We start from the raw sequence: 21,135 nt of genomic DNA, 5'->3' as shown, positions 1-21,135 counted from the left end.
CCAGGGTTAGTAGAAGGAAAGAAATCTTTAAAACTTGGGCAGAAATAAATGCAAAAGAAACAAAAGATATCATAGCAAAAATCAACAAAGCCAAAGCTGGTTCTTTGAAAGGATAAATAAAATTGACAAACCATTAGCCAGATTCATCAAGAAACAAAGGGAGAAAAATCAAACCAATAAAATTAGAAATGAAAATGGATCGATCACAACAGACAACACAGAAATACAAAGGATCATAAGAGACTACTATCAGCAATTATATGCCAATAAAATGGACAACTTGGAAGAAATGGACAAATTCTTAGAAAAGTACAACTTTCCAAAACTGAACCAGGAAGAAATAGAAAATCTTAAGACTTATCACAAGCACGGAAATTGAAACTATAATCAGAAAGCTTCCAGCAAACAAAAGTCCAGGTCCAGACGGCTTCACAACTGAAATCTACCAAAAATGGAGTGAAGAGCTAACACCTATCCTACTCAAACATTTCCAGAAAATTGCAGAGGAAGGTAAATTTCCGAACTCATTCTACAAGGACACCATCAGCCTAATATCAAAACCTGGCAAAGATGCCACAAAAAAAGAAAACTACTGACCAACATAGCTGATGAACATGGATGCAAAAATCCTTAACAAAATTCTAGCAAAGAGAATCCAACTACACATTAAAAAGATCATATACCATGACCAAGTGGGCTTTATGCCAAGGATGCAAGGATTCTTTAATATCCACAAATCAATCAATGTAAAACACCACATTAACAAATTGAAAAATAAAAGCCATATGATTATCTCAATAAATGCAGAGAAAGCCTTTGACAAAATTCAACATCCATTTATGATAAAAACTCTCCAGAAAGCAGGAATAGAAGGAACATACTTCAACATAATAAAAGCTATCTATGACAAACCCACAGCAAACATTATCCTCAATGGTGAAAAATTGAAAGCATTTCCCCTAAAGTCAGGAAGAAGACAAGGGCGCCCACTTTCACCACTACTATCAACATAGTTTTGGAAGTTTTGGCCACAGCAATCAGAGCAGAAAAAGAAAAACCAAAAGGAATCCACTTTGGAAAAGAAGAAGTAAAATGCTCACGGTTTGCAGATGACATGATCCTCTACATAGAAAACCCTAAAGACTCCACCAGAAAATTACTAGAGCTAATCAATGAATATAGTAGGGCTGCAGGATATAAAATCAACATACAGAAATCCCTTGCATTCCTATGCACTAATAATGAGAAAATAGAGAAATTAAGGAAACAATTCCATTCACCATTGCAATGAAAAGAATAAAATACATAGGAATATATATACCTAAAGAAACTAAAGACATATATATAGAAAACTATAAAACACTGGTGAAGAAATCAAAGAGGACACTAATAGATGGAGAAATATACTCTGTTCATGGAAAGGAAGAATCAATATATTGAAAATTAGTATACTACCCAAAGCAATCTATAGATTCAGTGCAGTCCCTATCAAACTACCAACAGTATTTTTCACAGAGCTAGAACAAATACTTTCACAATTTGTGTGGAAATACAAAAACAACCTTGTATAGCCAAAGCAATCTTAAGAAAGAAGAATGGAACTAGAGGAATCAACCTGCTTGACTTCAGGCTCTACTACAAAGCCACAGTCATCAAGACAGTATGGTACTGGCACAAAGACAGAAATATAGATCAATGGAACAAAATAGAAAGCTCAGAGATAAATCCATACACCTATGGACATTTTGACAAAGGAGACAAGAATATACAATGGAGAAAAGACAATCTCTTTAACAAGTGGTGCTCGGAAAACTAGTCAACCACTTGTAAAAGACTGAAACTAGATCGCTTTCTAACACCACACAAAAAAATAAACTCAAAGTGAATTAAAGATCTAAATGTAAGACCAGAAACTACAAAGCTCTCAGAGGAGAACATAGGCAAAACATTCTCCGACATAAACCACAGCAGGATCCTTTATGACCTACTTCCCAGAATATCGGAAATAAAAGCAAAAATAAACAAATGAGACCTAATTAAAATTAAAAGCTTCTGCACAACAAAGGAAACTATAAGCAATGTGAAAAGACAGTCTTCAGAATGGGAAAAAAAATGATAGCAAATGAAGCAGCTGACAAATAACTAATCTCAAAAATATACAAGCAACTCCTGCAGCCAAATTCAAGAAAAATAAAAGACTCAGTCAAAAAGTAGGCCAAAGAACTAAACAGACATTTCTCCAAGAAGACATACAGATGGCTAACAAACACATGAAAAAATGTTCAACGTCACTCATTATCAGAGAAATGCAAATAAAAACCACAATGAGGTACCATTTCACACCAGTCAGAATGACTGCTATCCAAAAGTCTACAAGCAATAAATGCTGGAGAGGGTATGGAGAAAAGGGAACTCTGTTACACTGTTGGTGGGAATGCAAACTAGTACAGTCATTATGGAGAACAGTGTGGAGATTCCTTAAAAAACTGGAAATAAAACTGCCTTATGTAGCCATGAAATTAAAAGATGCCTACTCCTTGGAAGGAAAGTTATGACCAACCTAGACAGCATAATCAAAAGCAGAGACATTACTTTACCAACAAAGGTCCGTCTAGTCAAGGCTATGGTTTTTCCGGTGGTCAGGTATGAATGTGAGAGTTGGACTGTGAAGAAGGCTGAGCACCAAAGAATTGATGCTTTTGAACTGTGGTGTTGGAGAAGACTCTTGAAAGTCCCTTGGACTACAAGGAGATCCAACCAGTCCATTCTAAAGGAGATCGGTCCTGGGTGTTCTTTGGAAGGACTGATGCTAAAGCTGAAACTCCAGTATTTTGGCCACCTCATGCGAAGAGTTGACTGTTTGGAAAAGACCCTATGCTCCGAGGGATTGGGGGCAGGAGGAGAAGGGGATGACAGAGGATGAGATGGCTGGATGGCAGCACCGACTCAATGGATGTGAGTTTGAGTGAACTCCAGGAGTTGTTGATGGACAGGGAGGCCAGGCGTGCTGCGATTCATGGGGTTGCAAAGAGTTGGACATGACTGAGCGACTGAACTGATGACCCAGCAATCCCACTGCTGGGATACACAACCAGGAAACCAGAATTTAAAGAGACACGTGTACCCCAATGTTCATTGCAGCACTGTTTATAATAGCCAGGACATGGAACCAACCTAGATATCCATCAGCAGATGAATGGATAAGAAATCTGTGGTACATATACACAATGGAGTATTATTTAGCCATTAAAAAGAAGACATTTGAATCCATTTTAATGAGGTGGATGAAACTGGAGCCAATTATATAGAGTGAAGTAAGCCAGAAAGAAAAGCACCAATACAGTATAGTAACACATATATATGGAATTTAGAAAGATGGTAACTATAACCCTGTATGTGAGATAGCTAAAGAGACACAGATGTATAGAACAGTCTTTTGGACTCTGTGGGAGAGGGAGAGCATGGGATGATTTGGGAGAATGTCATTGAAACATGTATAACATATTATATGAAATGAATCACCAGTCCAGATTTGATACATGTTACAGGATGCTTGGGGCTGGTGCAATGGGATGGCCCAGAGGGATGGTACGGGGAGGGAGTTGGAGGGGGTTCAGAATGTGGAACATGTGTATACCCGTGGCAGATTCATGTTGATGTATGGCAAAACCAATACAATATTGTAAAGTAATTTACCTCCAATTAAATAAATTTATATTAAAAAAAGAGTTGACAAGAATACACAGGATAACTGTAGAAGAAAGAACTTCATGACCCAGATAATCATGATGGTGTGATCACTCACCTAGAGCCAGACATCCGGGAATGTGAGGCCAAGTGGGCCTTAAAAAGCATCACTATGAACAAAGCTAGTGGAGGTGATGGAATTCCAGTGGAGCTATTTCAAATCCTGAAGGATGATGCTGTGAAAGTATTGCACTCAATATGCCAGGAAATTTGGAAAACGCAGCCGTGGCCACAGGACTGGAAAAGTCAGTTTCATTCCAACCCGAAAGAAAGGCAATGCCAAAGAATGCTCAAACTACAGCACAATTGCACTCATCTCACACACTAGTAAAGTAATGCTAAAATTCTCCAAGTCAACCTTCAGCAATACGTGAACTGTGAACTTCCAGATGTTCAAGCTGGTTTTAGAAAAGGCAGAGGAACCAGAGATTAAATTGCCAAGATCCGCTGGATCATGGAAAAAGCAAGAGAGTTCCAGGAAAACATCTATTTCTGCTTTATTGACTATGCCAAAGCCTTTGGCTGTGTGGATCACAATAAACTGTGGAAAATTCTGAAAGAGATGGGAATACCAGACCACCTGACCTGCCTCTTGAGATGTCTGTATGCAGGTCAGGAAGCAACAGTTAGAACTGGACATGGAACAATACACTGGTTCCAAATAGGAAAAGGAGTACGTCAAGGCTGTATATTGTCACCCTGCTTATTTAACTTCTATGCAGAGTACATCATGAGAAACGCTGGACTGGAAGAAACAGAAGCTGCAATCAAGATTGCCAGGAGAAATATCAAGAACCTCAGATATGCAGATGATACCACCCTTATAGCGGAAAGTGAAGAGGAACTCAAAAGCCTCTTGATGAAAGTAAAAGAGGAGAGTGAAAAAGTTGGCTTAAAGCTCAACATTCAGAAAATGAAGATCATAGCATCTGGTCCCATCACTTCATGGGAAATAGGTGGGGAAACAGTGGAAACAGTGTCAGACTTTATTTTTGGGGGCTCCAAATTCACTGCAGATGGTGACTGCAGCCATGAAATTAAAAGACACTTACTTCTTGAAAGGAAATTTATGACCAACCTAGACAGTATATTAAAAAGCAGAGACATTACATTTCCTACAAAAATTTATGTAGTCAAAGTTATGGTTTTTCAGTGGTCATGTATAGATGTAGAGTTGGAATATAAAGAAAGCTGAGCACTGAAGATTTAGTGCTTTTGAACTGTGGTGTTGGAGAAGACGCTTTAGACTCCCTTCAACTGCAAGAAGATCCAACCAGTCTATCCTAAAGGAGACCAGTCCTGGGTGTTCATTGGAAGGAATGATGCTGAAGCTGAAACTCCAATACTTTGGCCACCTCACATGAAGAGTTGACTCATTGGAAAAGACCCTGATGCTGGGAGGGATTGAGGGCAGGAAGAGAAGGGGACGACAGAGGATGAGATGGCTAGATGGCATCACTGATTCGATGGACATGAGTCTGAGTGAATTCCGGGAGTCAGTGATGGAAAGGGAGTCCTGTCGTGCTGCGATTCATGTGTTCGCAAAGTGTTCGACACGATTGAGTGACTGAACTCTAATGATGCAAAAAAAAAAAAAAAAAAAACAAACAAACACTACCATTACTGAATTTCTTCCCACTATGCCCCAGTTGCTGAGCTAGAAGTTTATATATTTTATATAACTGCCAACACCCCATAAAAGATGAAATTAATGAGCATAAGGAGGATGTGTAATTTTACTAAAGCTTTATATACAGTAACTGGCATTTGGATTTCAACTCTGAGGTATCTGATTCAACAATCTATGGAGAAGTATTCACAGAAATTTTTAATGTATTACTTTTTCAATTTTATGGCATGTGGGATTTTAGTTCCTTGACCAGTGATTTAACCCAAGTCCCTTGCATTGGAAGGTAGATTCTTAACCCCTGGACCACCACAGAAGTTCTTCCATGGAATTTTTTAAATAAAATTTATAACATTTGAATATTTCTGCCACCAACCTCTCAATTTGGGGAGTGAATTCTAACCACAAAATGCCTGTCTTTAGCTAAGTTAAGATTCTGTTGTTGAGAAGTAAAAATAAACAGAGTACTTTTTTTAAGTGGCTATTATAAAATTTTACATTTTCCAAAGGAAGAAGGTATTCAAAATTTGCATTACTTTATTTCTTTCAATTTAGGAAGTATATAAAATAATAAATAAATAAAAATGACACTCATTTATTCTATAACTCCAAATATATTTTCTCATTGCAGGAGAAAATGTCATAAGGCATTTTAAAATAGACTGCCTAAAGACAGTCTGCTGAATCACATTTCAAAGATTAAAGTCTGTTTATCACAACCAAGGTTCTACCTTTGTTATTTCAGCATGGATGTCACCATTATTTCTTCAGATTTTCCCTGACCTAAATCTGATCTCAAGAACAGTTCTGATGAACCCAGATTCACTAAGACAAGCAACAGATCAGGTTCATGACTTGTCTCATTTAATGCTTGTTTGCTTTTAATATAAACAAAGGTCTTATTTACCTGATTTCCAGAAAGTGAAGCTAAAAATTTGGAACTTCAGTCACCAAAAAGCAGAAGGGAGGTGAGTTGCTTGCTTATTTGCTTATTTGATCTAATTTAAAACCACCTTTTCTCTGCCTTGTAAAATTATGTCATGCTTGTAGCCACACACTCTGCCCACATGTGAAATAGGCCTCAAAGTCACATTAAGTATGCTGAAGACTCAGTGAAGGTAGAAAAGAAAAAGAAAATTGATACCTCTGGTTTAAGAAGAGAAGGCCTCAGCAGTTGTTGTTGCTGCCAAAGGAAATTAAAATAGAAAAAGGTTTAGGAAATAATTCAGGTGGATAAAGCAGATTATGATTGAAAAGAGAGAAAAAAAGGTCACAGCTTAAAACTGGTTTCCTTGAGATACTATTTATTAGTCATGTGATAGCTATTAACCTTGATGTAACATAGCACCATAAAGCCCTTACCTCTGATGTATAGCATTAAGTGATATTTTGACTATTTATGTTGAAACATAATTAATGTGCTTTAATTTCATCGTTTCAATTAACATCAAACTTAATAATCTTAATAAATAAAAATCTATAAATATTTTTTTGGCTTAAGCTACATAGCAAAAGAGTCATTTATGGTTCTGAAGAACTTTAACATTGCACAATTCATTTTAACAAATTTAACCTTGTTTTAAATTGTCCCTCTTTTTCTCCCCAGTCACATTTATATATAATCAGGTTCATTAGGAAGAAGTGTAGGGCACACAAAAAAATAATACGGTTCTAATGAATTTATCATTATATTCAAGACATGCTCTCATTTTTCATTTTTGCAAAACTTGGATTGCTTGAAGTCAAGATTTAAGCATGTTTTCAGAAATTCTTCTGTGATTAAGGAAATTGTTCTTCTTTAGTTTTCGGAGACCACTTCTCACTCCCTCCCCATGTTACCCATATTTTTTTAAATACACTTTCTACTGATCTGTTTCATAATAATCTGTACTATAACTAGATGAAAACATACACAGATTCAAATGTTGGCTTCTCAATTCTTGAAGGGAATGGTTATACAACTTAAGTCCTAAAGTCAGCATTGGGAATGTAGGCAGAGAGGTTCTAGGAAATAACCCTACCGGTGAGCCAACTGCTTAAAATGGCCAACAGAACAACTGTTTGACAGAAGCGATAGATATGCCACAGTACAGATGTTAGTGTGACAGTACAGTGAAGGTATTCACTTAAAGGGGTAGGAGGTTGAAGTTAGACATATTCTGATTCAATCTGTTAGCTGTGATAATTATCCCTGAAAATCATTCTTTCTTAAATGCATTCATTTTGATTTCTAAATAATCTAGGACTTATGCATTTTAAACCATTAGCCAATTAGGGCATATGCTTATTTCATTCTCTTTACTGAAGAGCTATATGCTAATTCTTACTAAATTTTCAGTAACTCATTGATAGTACCACTTACAGTCTAGTTCACCAAATACTATTGGTCAGAAAATCCAGTATCTTCTCCGCAGACCAAGAGTCAAATTAACACAAAAAGCCATACAAAAGTCTGACTTGTTTTTAATTCTAAAAGCTCAAAAGTTGTAGGAGTGAGGCTTGGACTGATTTTTTAAAAGTGTATAAATTAGAAACAGTATTCTAGGTTAGATTTATAGCCTTACAAAAAGGAATTTGGGGGGATGTCACAATATGGAGTGATAATAAATCTAGAAAACAAATTTATCTTTGAAAAGTTAATCAGAGTTGATCTGTGTTCACTCATTGACTTAAAACGTAGAACAAAGAAGCAACGCACATACAAGAAAATAAATAGCAAAGCATACTTAAAAGTTTTGTTAAAATAAGGGGAAATATCCTAGTCTTGAAAGAATGTAAATCAGTCCTGCCTGTAACATAAATATTTTTCCAGTAACCTTGATGTAACATAGCACCATAAAGCCCTTACCTCTGATGTATAACCTCTCCTGCAAGGCAGAAATGAAGAAATCAGTATTAAACACCCTGAATTTACAGATAAAACAGAATTATAGATGAAGGTAATTTAAGAAAATCATAGAAAAATTGAGAAGGTGATTTTTTCTAAAAAATTGTCTCAGGAGAAATATATTTTATGGCAGTATCAAAACAGGAAGATCAAGATTTTATGCCTGCATTATTAAAAACAATTAACACTCCAGACCCTCGTGCCATGTGAAAACTAAACAATGCACAATTTGTTTTATCTCAATGGTGCATAATAACACACATTGACACTGTTATGATCAGTTAGATTAAAAATATTCTACATCATGTCTGTCCTAGACAAGTCTTGATATGTGTGATACTCATTTGGGGAAAAGATATGCTTGATACATGAAAAACATATTGTTACAGGACAAAAAAATATTACCTCCATGACTAGAACATATTCTTCCAAATGTTTGTAAAGTTTTTTGTTTTGTCAAATTATTCTAAAAATAATAAATGCAAAATATTGACTAGTCTTTAAATATAAATTACATTACTAGACATGATATGATAAAGTTTTTAGAAATATAACAGCCAAGCATTCAATATTACATAGAGATTTATATAGTTAAATGGACTATAAGTTGCTGAAACATTTGACTGTACTTGAGAGGGAAAAAAGTATGGAATGTTTTCAATGTCATTAATTATGAAGATTTTTTATTTATTATTCATTAAACACTTGACCTAAAGTATTATACTAATGCCGTTGACCATGCTATATGAAATTAATAAACAACTGCAATGAAAATTTACTATGAACACTCTCTAAATCCAGCAAAAGAATCTGTATAAAATTGATTTAAAATATTCCAAGGACTTTACAAGATAAATCTGCTTATTTGAATGCATCTTAAGTGATTATAAGGCATTGTTGATTAAATAATGGTAATCTGGTTGGTAATAATGGTAGTTGAATGCTTATACACATATACTGCTGTCAGCAATTTATTGCAATAGTCCTGTCTTATCTGTGGTTATCTATCTGTGGCTTCAGTTACCGTGGTCAACCATGGTCCAAAAACATTAAATGGAAAATTCTAGAAAAAACAATTGTATGTTTTAGATTGCATTCTGAGTACCATTATGAAGTCTCACTCCATTCTCCTGTATCCCTCCCAGAACATGAGTGGTCTCTTGGTCCAGTATTTGAGATTTCAGGCATCTATTAGGGGTCTTGCAGGATGCTTATGTTGTATGGTTAAATAGGGGGATGATAATCTTAAAGCATTTAAAAGTTGAGACATTTTCAACTTTTACTCAATTTGTATCTTTTAGAGATATATAAAGTTGAGAGCTCATACTGAGGTTTTAATAATGACTCGAGTCGTATCCAATAAAAACCTATATTTCATTTTCTAGGATATTTAAATTGCCTCTTTTCATTGTCATTACATTCCATAAGTATAGGAAATAAAATATCAATAGATGAACTATACTATTTCCATTAACCTTTTTGTTGCCTTTTATTTGGTTATTGGCATTGTTTTGTCTTATCTCAAAGGCAAAACATAACTCAGAAAAAGTAAACAGAATCAATATGTATAGTTATCTGGTGTTTTCAATTAACATGACTTTCTATTAATCTTTATAAAACCATTCATATGATACTCATGCATTTTTTATGTAGTTTATATCTAATATGTATTAATTTTTCATTTTATACTCTTTGTATGTATTATCATTTATTTTTAACAATAAGGAAAATGTTAACAAGTTATAACTTTTAATAAGGCACCTAATAATTTCTTCTGTACTAATTGAATCATAATAAATGCAGAAGAAAAAATGATATTCTGTTTTTGGAGGTTTGCTGTCAGGTTGTGTGAGCTTAGGGGTTGTGGTGAGAAATAATATTTTGAGTGTATACCAGAATATTTTTAGATCTCAAGTAGAAGATGCTTTAATTGACTTTATGATGAAGGAAACTTCTAAATATAATGTGTTAATGAAAGACTAGATTAAATATAAAACATGGGAATGGATGTTTCATTTGCAAAGTATGAAATATTAATAATTTAAAATTATAAAAAGGTTATGTAAAAGGACAAAGTAATAATTTAATAAGGCTATATACCTATATAAAATTGTTATTTGGACTTCTTATATTCTTTGGTAATTATTTAGAGATTTAATTATCAAATAATTCTAAGGAATTAACAAGAAATTGCTTTTACATTTCCAAGAGGCTGATACAAAATAGCATGAAGACACACACACTCACATTAAAGGTTTATGCAATTGTGAATAATACCTTGTCAGAGTCTGCCAAATAGCACAAGTTCTCATGCATATGATCAGCTGCCAACAAAAACTCCAACTGAAGTTTTTCAGTGAAAGAGAGAAAAAAATCATGTTCAAGAACCCCAGGGGAAAAATTGCTGTTGATTTGGATGAAAAGAATCTGAAGCAGAGGATCTAATGAAAATAGTTAACTATATAGTCTTTTATTTGATATTGTTAACTGGGGTGCTAGATCAAATTCTTGAAGAAATTTCACATGATATGAGTTAAATAAAACCTATGAAATGATGCATTCATTGTAGGGCTCTGGATATGAATTAATATACTTAAAATGGCAATTATCAAGAGGACTTTGCCTATATTTTGGAGTTGTGTTTTCTCTGTGCAGACATATCTCCTAAAATATTAAAACTGGAGCATATAATAAACAATTACACTTGTATTCAAAGTGAGGATTTCCAGTAAGTAAAATTTATTCCCTGCGTGAGATGGAAAAAACAAAGTAATTATTTGATGATTGAAGATAGCTCTCATTAGGATAGAAAGATGGTACTTAGCTTAGTTGATGCCTTTAAGAATTTAACAAGTTGAGCTCTAAGATAGAAAAACAACTACTGAAATTTTTTAGAGTATAAAAAATTTTATTTGCCTAAAATAAAGAGGAAAGACATATATAAAACTGGTGGCAGTTTACCAGATATATTTCTTCTTGATTTCTATTTAAAGTTTTTATATTTCATTCATGTTTACAGGCTAAATTTGGATGATTTATCCATAGCAATTAGAAGTAATTAGGAGGGAAATATATGTATATCTACAGCTGATTCACACTGTTGTACAGCAGAAACTAACACAACACTAAAACAACTATACCTTAATAAAAACTAATTTTAAAAAAGTACCTAGGAATAAAACCAATTATGAACTTTAAAAACTTTTAGTAGACAATCATGTTTTACATTATTGATAGACAATGAAAAATATAATTTTTAATGATGAAATAGTAACTAAATTCACACTAGATAAACTCTGTAGGTATTCACCTAACTTTCTTTTGATGAAACTGATTAGAATTTATTAAACTAGAGATAAAGATTATTTTTGAAGGAGACTCATGATAAAATTATAATCAAGGAATGATATAACAATGTGAACAAGCAAAGCTAAAGAGCAATTTATAAACATTTGTGGAAACAATGAAATGTCTTACAAAAGTCAACAATTCAAGATTTATTTCCATTATGAAGAAAGGAAGAGAAAACACAATGAGAAATAAATAGAATAAGACAGCAATTGAAAAAAGTAAAAGATTTATCAAATGTATAAGCAAACTAGTAAGATAAAAGCAAGCCAGAGTAAAGGATGTTCTTATAAGAAAACAGATGTCTACATCTATAGCACCTGAGATTTATTTTGGAATACCATAATGTCTGTCATCTCCTACATTTTTAGATACATAACATTTTATTTTGGTAGTATTTCTTCTTACCAAATACATAGGCTTCAAGGACATAGCAGAACATATGATATCATTTTTTAGCTCATTTGTAACAGTCTGCTGTCTTCCTGGAACACTCATATAAACTATGATCAGAAGTAAATGTAAAACTTGACATGATAAACAAATCACTGGTTTAAACTGGATATCTAACTTTCATGCCCATATATACCAACTGAAAAATAGATTGAAATTACTTACTTTGTAAATAAATGTAGACAAATAATGCTACTTCGTAGTTAAGAAAGTTAAGGGAATTCTATAATATGAGTTAGCAATGATGAGATTAATAATCTTTTAAATTAAAAATGAGGAAAAACAAGCATTGCATTGAATTTAGGGTAAAAGAATAGTATCTTCTTTAATGTCCAAATGTGCCTCCACTGGAAGGTTATGGTCAAGAAAAGAGTTGTCCGTGTAAAACTGAAAAAGAAGCATTACAGTGAAGTAGAATGACTGTGAGACTGGTTTTCAATTCCTTCAACAACATTGTGAAAATTCTGGTTTTGTTCAGATGTCATTTCCGTATTTGTTGTCTCTGAAGGACAACTCATTTGAAGTTTTGAGAGTTGTGCTGGTGGATTATTTTTTTCTATTTGGCTGTACATCTTAGCTACTGACTTTTCCAGTTCTGCTAAGTTTTTTATATGCTTGAGAATGCCTTTTGGTTCCCTTTGAGGATTTGCATTACACAGTGTTGCTGATGTTGACAACTGTATCATAGTGGATTTCACTTCCTGGGCTGGTATCACATTGACAGTACGTTCAATAGCTGGTGTAAGCACACACTTGGTGGATGGAACTGACCCTGAAGGAGGCAATAAAGAAGGAAGAGGAGGAGATGCTGGAGGAAGAGAGGAAACTGAAGGTAGAAGAGGCGGAGGAGACGTAGAGGAAAGAGGAGAGGGAAGAGAAAGTAGAAGACGTGGAGAAAGAGGAAGGGGAGGTGGATTCGAAGGAGGAGAAGGAGGAAGGCTAGACACAGAAAAGGGAGCAAGGATATGAGGCCTAAGAGAAGGAGAAGGAAGAGGAGGAGGAGGAGGCGGAGGACAAGCAGGAGGAGGGGGAGGACAAGGAGGAGGAGGGGGAGGAGAGGTTTTTGGTGGATGGGGAAGATTTTCAAAAATGTCCTTTTTGGTTTCTAAAGTCATCAAACAAGTAGGTGTCTCTCTGCTAAGGAACTCAGAATTTAAAATGCAAGGCATTGAAGGAGAAAGTTCCAAGGAACAGTCAGCAGGAGAAACAACAACATTAGGTTCTGATTTGAGTTCCACAGTTCTTGAAACAGTTGGCAAAGTGGAGAAAGAGCAGTGAGACCAAGGAGAGGAAAACAAAGAGTCTGAAGATAGAGACTGCAGCTGCTCGGTTCCTTTTAGAGTCAGTGATCCACTTTCCCTTGTTTCCTCCTTTTCTGTTACATTTGCATCTTCAACTGTAAGCAAGGGATTATTGTTACCTCTTTTGTTTGGATTGGTTCCAGTGCTTTCATTGTCAGCTTTTTGCCTGTTGCTTTGCCACTGCTTTAGAGCTATGGTTTCTGATCTATCAGGAAGTTCCCACATTGGTCTCCTAGGTAAGCAGGTTGGGCGTTTCCACATCCTCTGAATCTTTTCTCTTGGGCCCCTCAGAAACTCATTCTTGGCTTGTGTTTTGGGTAAAAATGACTTAACAAAATCTGTTCTTAGTAAAAAGTCTGAATTTGTTGATCTTTGATCTGTGTATTCCTTGTAAATGGTACTATGGGCATTTAAGGCATCCTCACCCGACATCAGTGTGAATTCTCTTGCAGACTTGGGCCAGCTGTTCTTAAGAGATCCATCTATGTGAGTCTGCTTGTGAGCCTCAACAGTGTTGGAAGAAAAGTGCTGATGTTTCCTGTCTTCTGAGACTGATTTATTTTCCCTGCTTTGTTGGAAATGGTAGAGAAGGAAAAGACTTGAAAGAAAAGAAGATAATGAAATGTAAGGAAACAGGTTGTGAAATAGCTTTCATGAGAAAGATGTTTTTATGGTTCTCATTACTACTTCAAATATATAAAAGGCCAAATAACACTAATCTACTGAAGCAAGCCATTACTTTGATGTTTCTGTTCTCAAAAAGGCAGGCCAGGAAAAGCTAGAGAGCTGGGAGCAGCATGAAAAATTTCATTCAAAAAAAATGTGTCAATCCATACACTGATTTTCTTTCTCTTTCTTTTTTAGTTAGTTTGATACAGTGAAGTTTCCATGACCGCACATAAGAGTTCTCTCAAGTATAAATCACATTTCCAAGTTACAGAGCAACATGTTGGGCAGTGGTTTTATATCCTTTGCCTTGGTTAAGGATGATCAGAGTTGACTGTTTTAAGGAAAGGATCCTTAGCTGTATCTGATTCAGTACCTGCCCATTATCTCTCATCTTAGTAATTCTGTCCTGGAGTTAAAAGTACTCTCCTATGTGAGATAAAGCTTGCAAGAGAATACAGAAAGATTTTCTGCTCTCTAGATTAACAGAATTAGTCTCTGAGGACAGATGGGATAGTTTCTCTCATAGAGTTCTAAATCACAATCAAAAAATTGTATTTAAGAATCTTGACAGAGATTATTTTCTTCCATTTTAATTTTATGCTTAATGATTCAAAAAGCACTATAAATATTACAAATAAGAAGGGAGACTTTTGGATTTCTTTTGAACATGATACAGATCAAATTTTAGGCCACACTTTAATGAAAATATATACTATTATCGTGGTAGTTTTGATATCACTGAAAGACTTGCTCAGACATGGTCACTGAATTACAGTGACTGTGAGTCATAGATAAAATGAATAAGTCAAACAGTACAAATAAGTGCCTCCAATGAAAGCACTGGGACCCTTCTCCCAGAAAGACAGGGAGACTTGGGTTTTTAAATAGTCTTTCATTTGACTTTGCTTCTCAAGCTCAGAGTAACAGATTCATTTTTATTATCATTTAATATTTATGCACATAGTATAGATGAAATAAAAGGAATTTTTAATTAAAATTTAAAAGCTTCACTGAAAAATCAAGTTTAAAGGTGAGACAATATAATGATATATAATTATTGTGTCATTTGGCAAAAACGCAAACTGAAAGAGAGAATTCTCACAGGTGGTCAGGATCTCCTGAATAATTCAGAAAGTGGAGACAACTTGGATTAAACAAACAGCAACTGCTTTTCAAAATCACAAAAAGTAGTCTTTAAAAATCTGGTTGACATATAGCAGTTGTTTCTGTGTAAATACATTCTTGGATTTATTTTTCTTGGAAAGAACTATCTATTCAAAGATAACCACATCATTTTTGATGGAAAGATATCCATAAATATTTTTAACAAAAACAAAGAGAATTTTTAAACTTTTCTTCATAAGCAGACATACTATCACTGAGAATACATTTAAACTCATGCAATTTCAAGCTATAAAGAAGGGATGCAGTACAGAAAACATAACTTTCTTTTTAAAAGTAGATGTACAGTAAAAGATGAAGATTACTGTATATAGAGCAAAACAGCACTTAGTCTATTCTATTGCATCTTTTTTTTTTTTTTCTAATGCCCTTGTATTAGAATGATATTATTTACTTACTTATGCCTATGTATCCACAGGTGAGAAAGAGAAAACATGTGATAGAAAAAAAAAAGTTTTAACTATAGTTAAATTGAGATGGTTATGAAAATATTAACAAGAATATGCTTTAAATACTTAATACTCATATCAAAAGAGAAAATGTATGTGTCATATTTTTATTTATTTATATGAATAATTTTAATAATGCTTTAGATAAATCATATGACATTTATTTGGTTGTCTTATGACATAAAATTACATCTAGCTATCTACAGGGTTGGTTGAAAAGTTCATTTGTTTTTTTCCACAACATCCTGTAGAAAAATCCAAATGGATTTTCTGCCCAACCCAATATCTCCTACATATAGTTAAATCCACCTCTATTAAACATGGGTGACTTCAACTCTAAAACAGAATTTTAAAAATGAGATTCTAAGAATTGCTTCTATGTCTGAAGTGAACAATTAGTCCACATTGATTTATAAAGAAGACATAAGTCTCATTTAGAAGGAATATGACTTTTACAGAGTTAATATTGAGTCTACATTAAGTTGTTAATTATTTGTGAAACTTTTGTTTTCAAAGTACCGTTTGTCTTTTTAAAAAACATTTGATTATAATTCATTTGAAGATAGCTTATTTTATAGTAATTTATTTTTTATTTTTATTTTTACTTTATTTTACTTAACAATACTCTATTGGTTTTGCCATACATATAGTAATTTATAAATACTAGAATTTTTGCAAAAAGTTTTCAAATAGATAATTTAAACATTTGTCAAAGATTATTAAACATGTAAAACTTAAAAACTTCAACAAATACAAATAGGAATTGCAAAATCCTCTACTATCTATTACAATTTTTTCAAATAAAAATAGTGCCTAAGCATTGCTATTGAAAATTATCACCATCAAACTATAATGATTCTGGGTGATGTTGTAGTATTCCTTATTTTGTTAAATAAAAATTTTGTTAAATAAAATTTCACTAATTTCAAATAAAGCACATTCAACTTTACACATAAATCTTTTTTAGTTTTGAACGTGTTTAGAATCAAATCTTATTGGCTCAATTCCAACATTCACCAATAATTGATAAAGAAACCATCATTCCAACTTTTACAAAAGGAAAAATATATTTAAAACATTAATCCTATATTATTGCTCCAGAAGTAGCAAGTGAGACATTAAGTTCTTTTAAATTCAACTTTAGCATTCAGTTTGAGTATTTTAAAAACTATTTTCAATATAACCTATATAATGGTATTACTACAGTTAATAATATTGATACATAGGTTTGAATACAATTTTCCCATTAAAAGATAAATTTCATAATTTTGGAGGCTTGCTTTATTCCTACTAGTAAATGCTACAAATGTAACACAGTAGAATGTGTTTTAGTCCCTCAATTCCACCAAATTTCAGTTAATAATAGTTTTCCTGGATTTAATTTAGTCATATTCAAAATTTTATAATATCCTTGGTTGTTTTGCATTTCATGTTGATATATCTTGAATTTTATTTTTTAATATGGATAAGTTGCTGTTGCTGCTGCTGCTGCTGGTAAGTCACTTCAGTCATATCTGACTCTGTGCGACCCTATGGACAGCAGCCCTTCAGGCTCCACTGTCCACAGGATTCTCCAGGCAAGAATATTGGAGTAGGTTGCCATTTCCTTCTCCCAATATGGACAAGTTAAATATCTTCAAAAGGAATCAGGTTTGAGGTAGCATCATTAAAGACACTATAAAGCCATAAAATCTTTTAGAAATAATTTAAACTCTTTTTCAAAATGATAATATTGATTAGCGATTCCAAATAGTCCAGGAGAAATATTGTTATAACAGCATTCTCATTTGAGAGAAATATAATGAAAAGAATATTCCTAAGTGATTATATATGTGATATTAATTCTTTATTTTCATTTAGATTTTAATTCTATTTTATAACATCTTAAAATAGTATCTTAGAAAAGTCTATTATTTTAGACCATAGAGTGGACTTTTGATTACCAAACAGGAGTTGGCTTTTGGTGCCAAACCAGGAATTACTATTTTATGACTGTGCTTTATTTTCCTCATTTTTTATGAAAAAAATATTTTCAGAATTTTTAATTTGGGGGAAAATCCTTGATTCTGAAATTTTAGAAATTAAATATAATACTCAAGCTGCTGCTGCTGCTGCTGCTAAGTTGCTTCAGTCGTGTCCGACTCTGTGTGACCCCATAGATGGCAGCCCACCAGGCTCTGCCGTCCCTGGGATTCTCCAGGCAAAAATACTGGAGTGGGTTGCCATTTCCTTCTCAAGCTACTCATCTGCAAATGTCTCCTCAAACTGAAAACTTCTTTCCTGTTACTCAGTTATTATTATTATTATTATTATTAATGTTCCTTTGTTAGTTTTTTGGTTATTACTCTCCAATTGAACTTTCTTAGGTCTTCATCATAACAGTTTTATGTTTAAAAAAGGTAATAATCAAAATAGGCTGTAAGCAGTATTTCCACATCAAGTTGAAATTTAATACTCACCACACAGCATCCAGCAAAACCCATTTATTTCTAAAAGGCCCTGAAAGGTCTACTTACATCGTGCTGTCCCCGAGTTCTTCATAGAGATGAGCACCGGGAGGCGGCGGGGGTGGCGGGGGCATGGCCACTGGTGTCGGGGCAGGCGCTGCTGGTTTAGCTGCAGGTAGGGCGGACTGGATTCGAGCTGTCTTGGTACACTCAGCTTGGCGTCTTTGGTAAAGTAAGGAGGTTTTGTAAAACTCATTTTAGAAATCATATACCTATCAATAAGCTACCTTTCAGTAATAAAGTCCAGTTATCAGAGGAACTCAAAATTTTTTACACAAATATTTGAACTTACTAACTAATAAAATTACAAAAGCATTCCCACAGAGTATCATTTACTTAAAACCCCTTCTCCTTAGTTCTTTAAAATGTTTAGTCCTTGAAAAACGGTAAATTCAGTAGAACAATTTGCAAATTAAATTAAATGGTAATACTAAATGGAGAAGGAAAAATATTTATAACATGTGATTTATAATTAGTGGTTGTTTAATGGATCTCTTTCATAATAAGGCATGTAAAAGATACATATGCGTGCCAAGTTACTTCAATCGTGTCCAACTCTTTGAGACCCTAGGGACAGTAGCCTGCCTGGTTCCTCTGTCCACGGGATTCTCCAGGCAAGAATACTGGAGTGGGTTGCCATGCTCTTCTCTAGGGGATTTTCCTGACCAGGGAACGAACCCAGGTTTCTTATGTCTCCTTCTAGAAGATACACAATTGGCTTTTATTATTGGTCTTCCATCTATTTAAAGAAAAGTTATTTTGTTTAAAAATGATTTTAAACCCATCTTAGATACTACAGGCACTGTGTAGAGGTGCATGTTTAGGAGATATTTAGTTAGCTTTTATTTTCTTTGGATTCCAAGGAATGCCTATGATTCTTGCATTGGAGCAAGGCTGCTCTTTTTGACTTTCCTGGATACTGATTGTTAATTCTTGCCTCAAAACTGAAATCCCAAAGGGTGGCAGATATCAGGGCAAACTGTCTTTTTCACATTTCTTCCTCTTGTATCCATTTGTCTAAAACTAGTTTAATTCTATATACATAAACCACAAAGGCTTCTCTGGTGGCTCAGACAGTAAAGAATCTGCCTAAATGTGGGAAACCTGGGTTCCACCCCTGGGTTGGGAAGATCCGCTGGAGGAGAGCATGGCAACCAACTCCAGTATTCTTGCCTGGAGAACTCCCATGGACTGAGGAACTTGGCAGGTTATAGTCCATAGAGTCACAGAGAGTCAGACACGACTGAGCAACTAAACACACACACACACACACACACACAAACCAAAGGATGTGCAACTAAAAACTAGTTCAAATGCAAAATACAAATATAAAGTAGAGAAATAATACCTGGTTCTGGGCAGGCTGACTACTTTATTAGCATTATCTGTTTTTTTTTTTTCTTTTCATATCACATAAAATCATATGTAACATATTAGTAATTATACTTACACTTTAAACCTGTTTGGGAAAGCAAATGGATAGGAACAAATGAATAAGAAAAAAAGAGAAAGCTACATGAGAAATACTGCATTCATAATATTTTAACATCTGAATTAATCTACATTATGAATAATTTATGGGTTAAACAGACTTAATGACATTGTAGGAGAATTAAGTCTTTCAATTCAGGAAGTGAAAATGGTAAGCACTTTATTATTACTGTCACTGTCCTACAAGCTGTTAAAACATTCATTGCAAGAAAGCAAAGAAATTAACTAGTTAGAATAGGAAACACTGGATTAAAACATGCATTTGTGAGTTTTTCCTCTGATAGAGAAATGGAATATTAAAGATGCTCTGATCTTTATAACTGGCATTTTGGTTGACTGTGCTTGAAGACTATTAAAGAAATGGAGTCAGGCAGCAAGCCCCAGTTATACTCATCCTCACTTTGAAGCTGAAGCTAGAATTAGAAGGTAACAATCTTGAATACTAAATTTATGACATTTTCACATTTGCCTCATAGTTTTCCATCCACAGCAAATTTCAAAGAAACATCTTAAAATGAAAGAATAATCATTCATTCCAATCTATTTATAAGCAGAAAATGAAGGTATAAAAGTTAGATTTTAAAATAATAGAATTTCAGTTTATAACACATCTACTTTTGTTAATCTACAAAAAGAGAGTAACCAAAATTTACTCTTACATTGTCAAGCTGATTACTGAATTAAAAACAATAAAATATCTTTAAAATATTTTAATATTAAGGATTTTAATATTTTGTTAAAATTCAGACTATTTAGCATAACATCCAAGACGCTTGTTTTGATCACTGCCTTCTATGCCAAGTAAAAGAAGTTTTCTCACTTATATGAATGCTAGCAGGATATAATAAATCTCCTTTCAGAAATAGTTGGATGAAAAAATAACTGTGATACAGACATATTTAACATGAAAATTAATATTGGATTGATAGCTTAGTAATCTAAAAATGTGTCCATTATTGTTTGTGTATAGCTGTAGATTTGGCGTATCAACTTATTTAAGCACACACTGAACTCCAATATGTCAACCTAAATGTTATATTTGCAACTTCTCATTGCTTTTGTGACAGAAAATATTCCTATAGTATGTTTACGCACAGGACATTCTTCAACTTTCAAGTTGGAATTACCTTGCCTTATTTAATTCAATAGAAAATCCTCATTATTAGAGAACAAAGATAGCAGTTTAAGATTATGTAAGGACTTTTTTAGTCCTTTCCCTGTAGGTATTTTAAATGATGAGTAGCCATTCTACCATTATTTGTTATGTCAAGTAATTTATATGATTTATGATTCCAGTCTGTTAATTATTTTCATTTTGTGGCACCCTCAGGGCTACCTCTCTTCTTAACTTATTCCACAGTTTTTGTTGTTGTTGTTGTTGTTGTTTGTTTTTTAGCACTTATCATCAATAGGGATATACTTAAAAAGCACAACCCTATATTACAAAGTTCCCCATATCTAGTATCAAATTAAA

General features: G+C 33.7%; 1 protein-coding gene across 14 annotated transcripts in view; it reads right to left on the bottom strand.

Annotated features, from left to right (window-relative positions):
• PCDH15 (protocadherin related 15) overlaps positions 1 to 21,135 on the bottom strand; it is an 874,382-nt gene that overhangs the window by 12,665 nt on the left and 840,582 nt on the right. For 4 of the 14 annotated variants that reach the window (XM_068961317.1, XM_068961319.1, XM_068961313.1 and 1 more), the window contains 3 exons: positions 19,621 to 19,629; positions 18,180 to 18,332; positions 15,613 to 15,618 (listed from right to left, as the gene is read on the bottom strand). In XM_068961317.1, coding sequence (XP_068817418.1) covers positions 15,613 to 15,618; positions 18,180 to 18,332; positions 19,621 to 19,629 — 168 coding nt within the window. Of the gene's footprint in view, positions 1 to 6,518; positions 6,558 to 8,222; positions 8,242 to 10,538; positions 10,605 to 12,463; positions 13,962 to 15,612; positions 15,619 to 18,179; positions 18,333 to 19,620; positions 19,630 to 21,135 lie in introns of those variants that run through there. The other 10 variants (XM_068961306.1, XM_068961308.1, XM_068961312.1 and 7 more) reach the window with 6 other exon arrangements.

This window comes from Capricornis sumatraensis, chromosome 23 (genome assembly GCF_032405125.1).
Source record: "Capricornis sumatraensis isolate serow.1 chromosome 23, serow.2, whole genome shotgun sequence".
NCBI lineage: Eukaryota > Metazoa > Chordata > Mammalia > Artiodactyla > Bovidae > Capricornis > Capricornis sumatraensis.
This window is presented reverse-complemented; position numbering and strand designations above follow the sequence as displayed.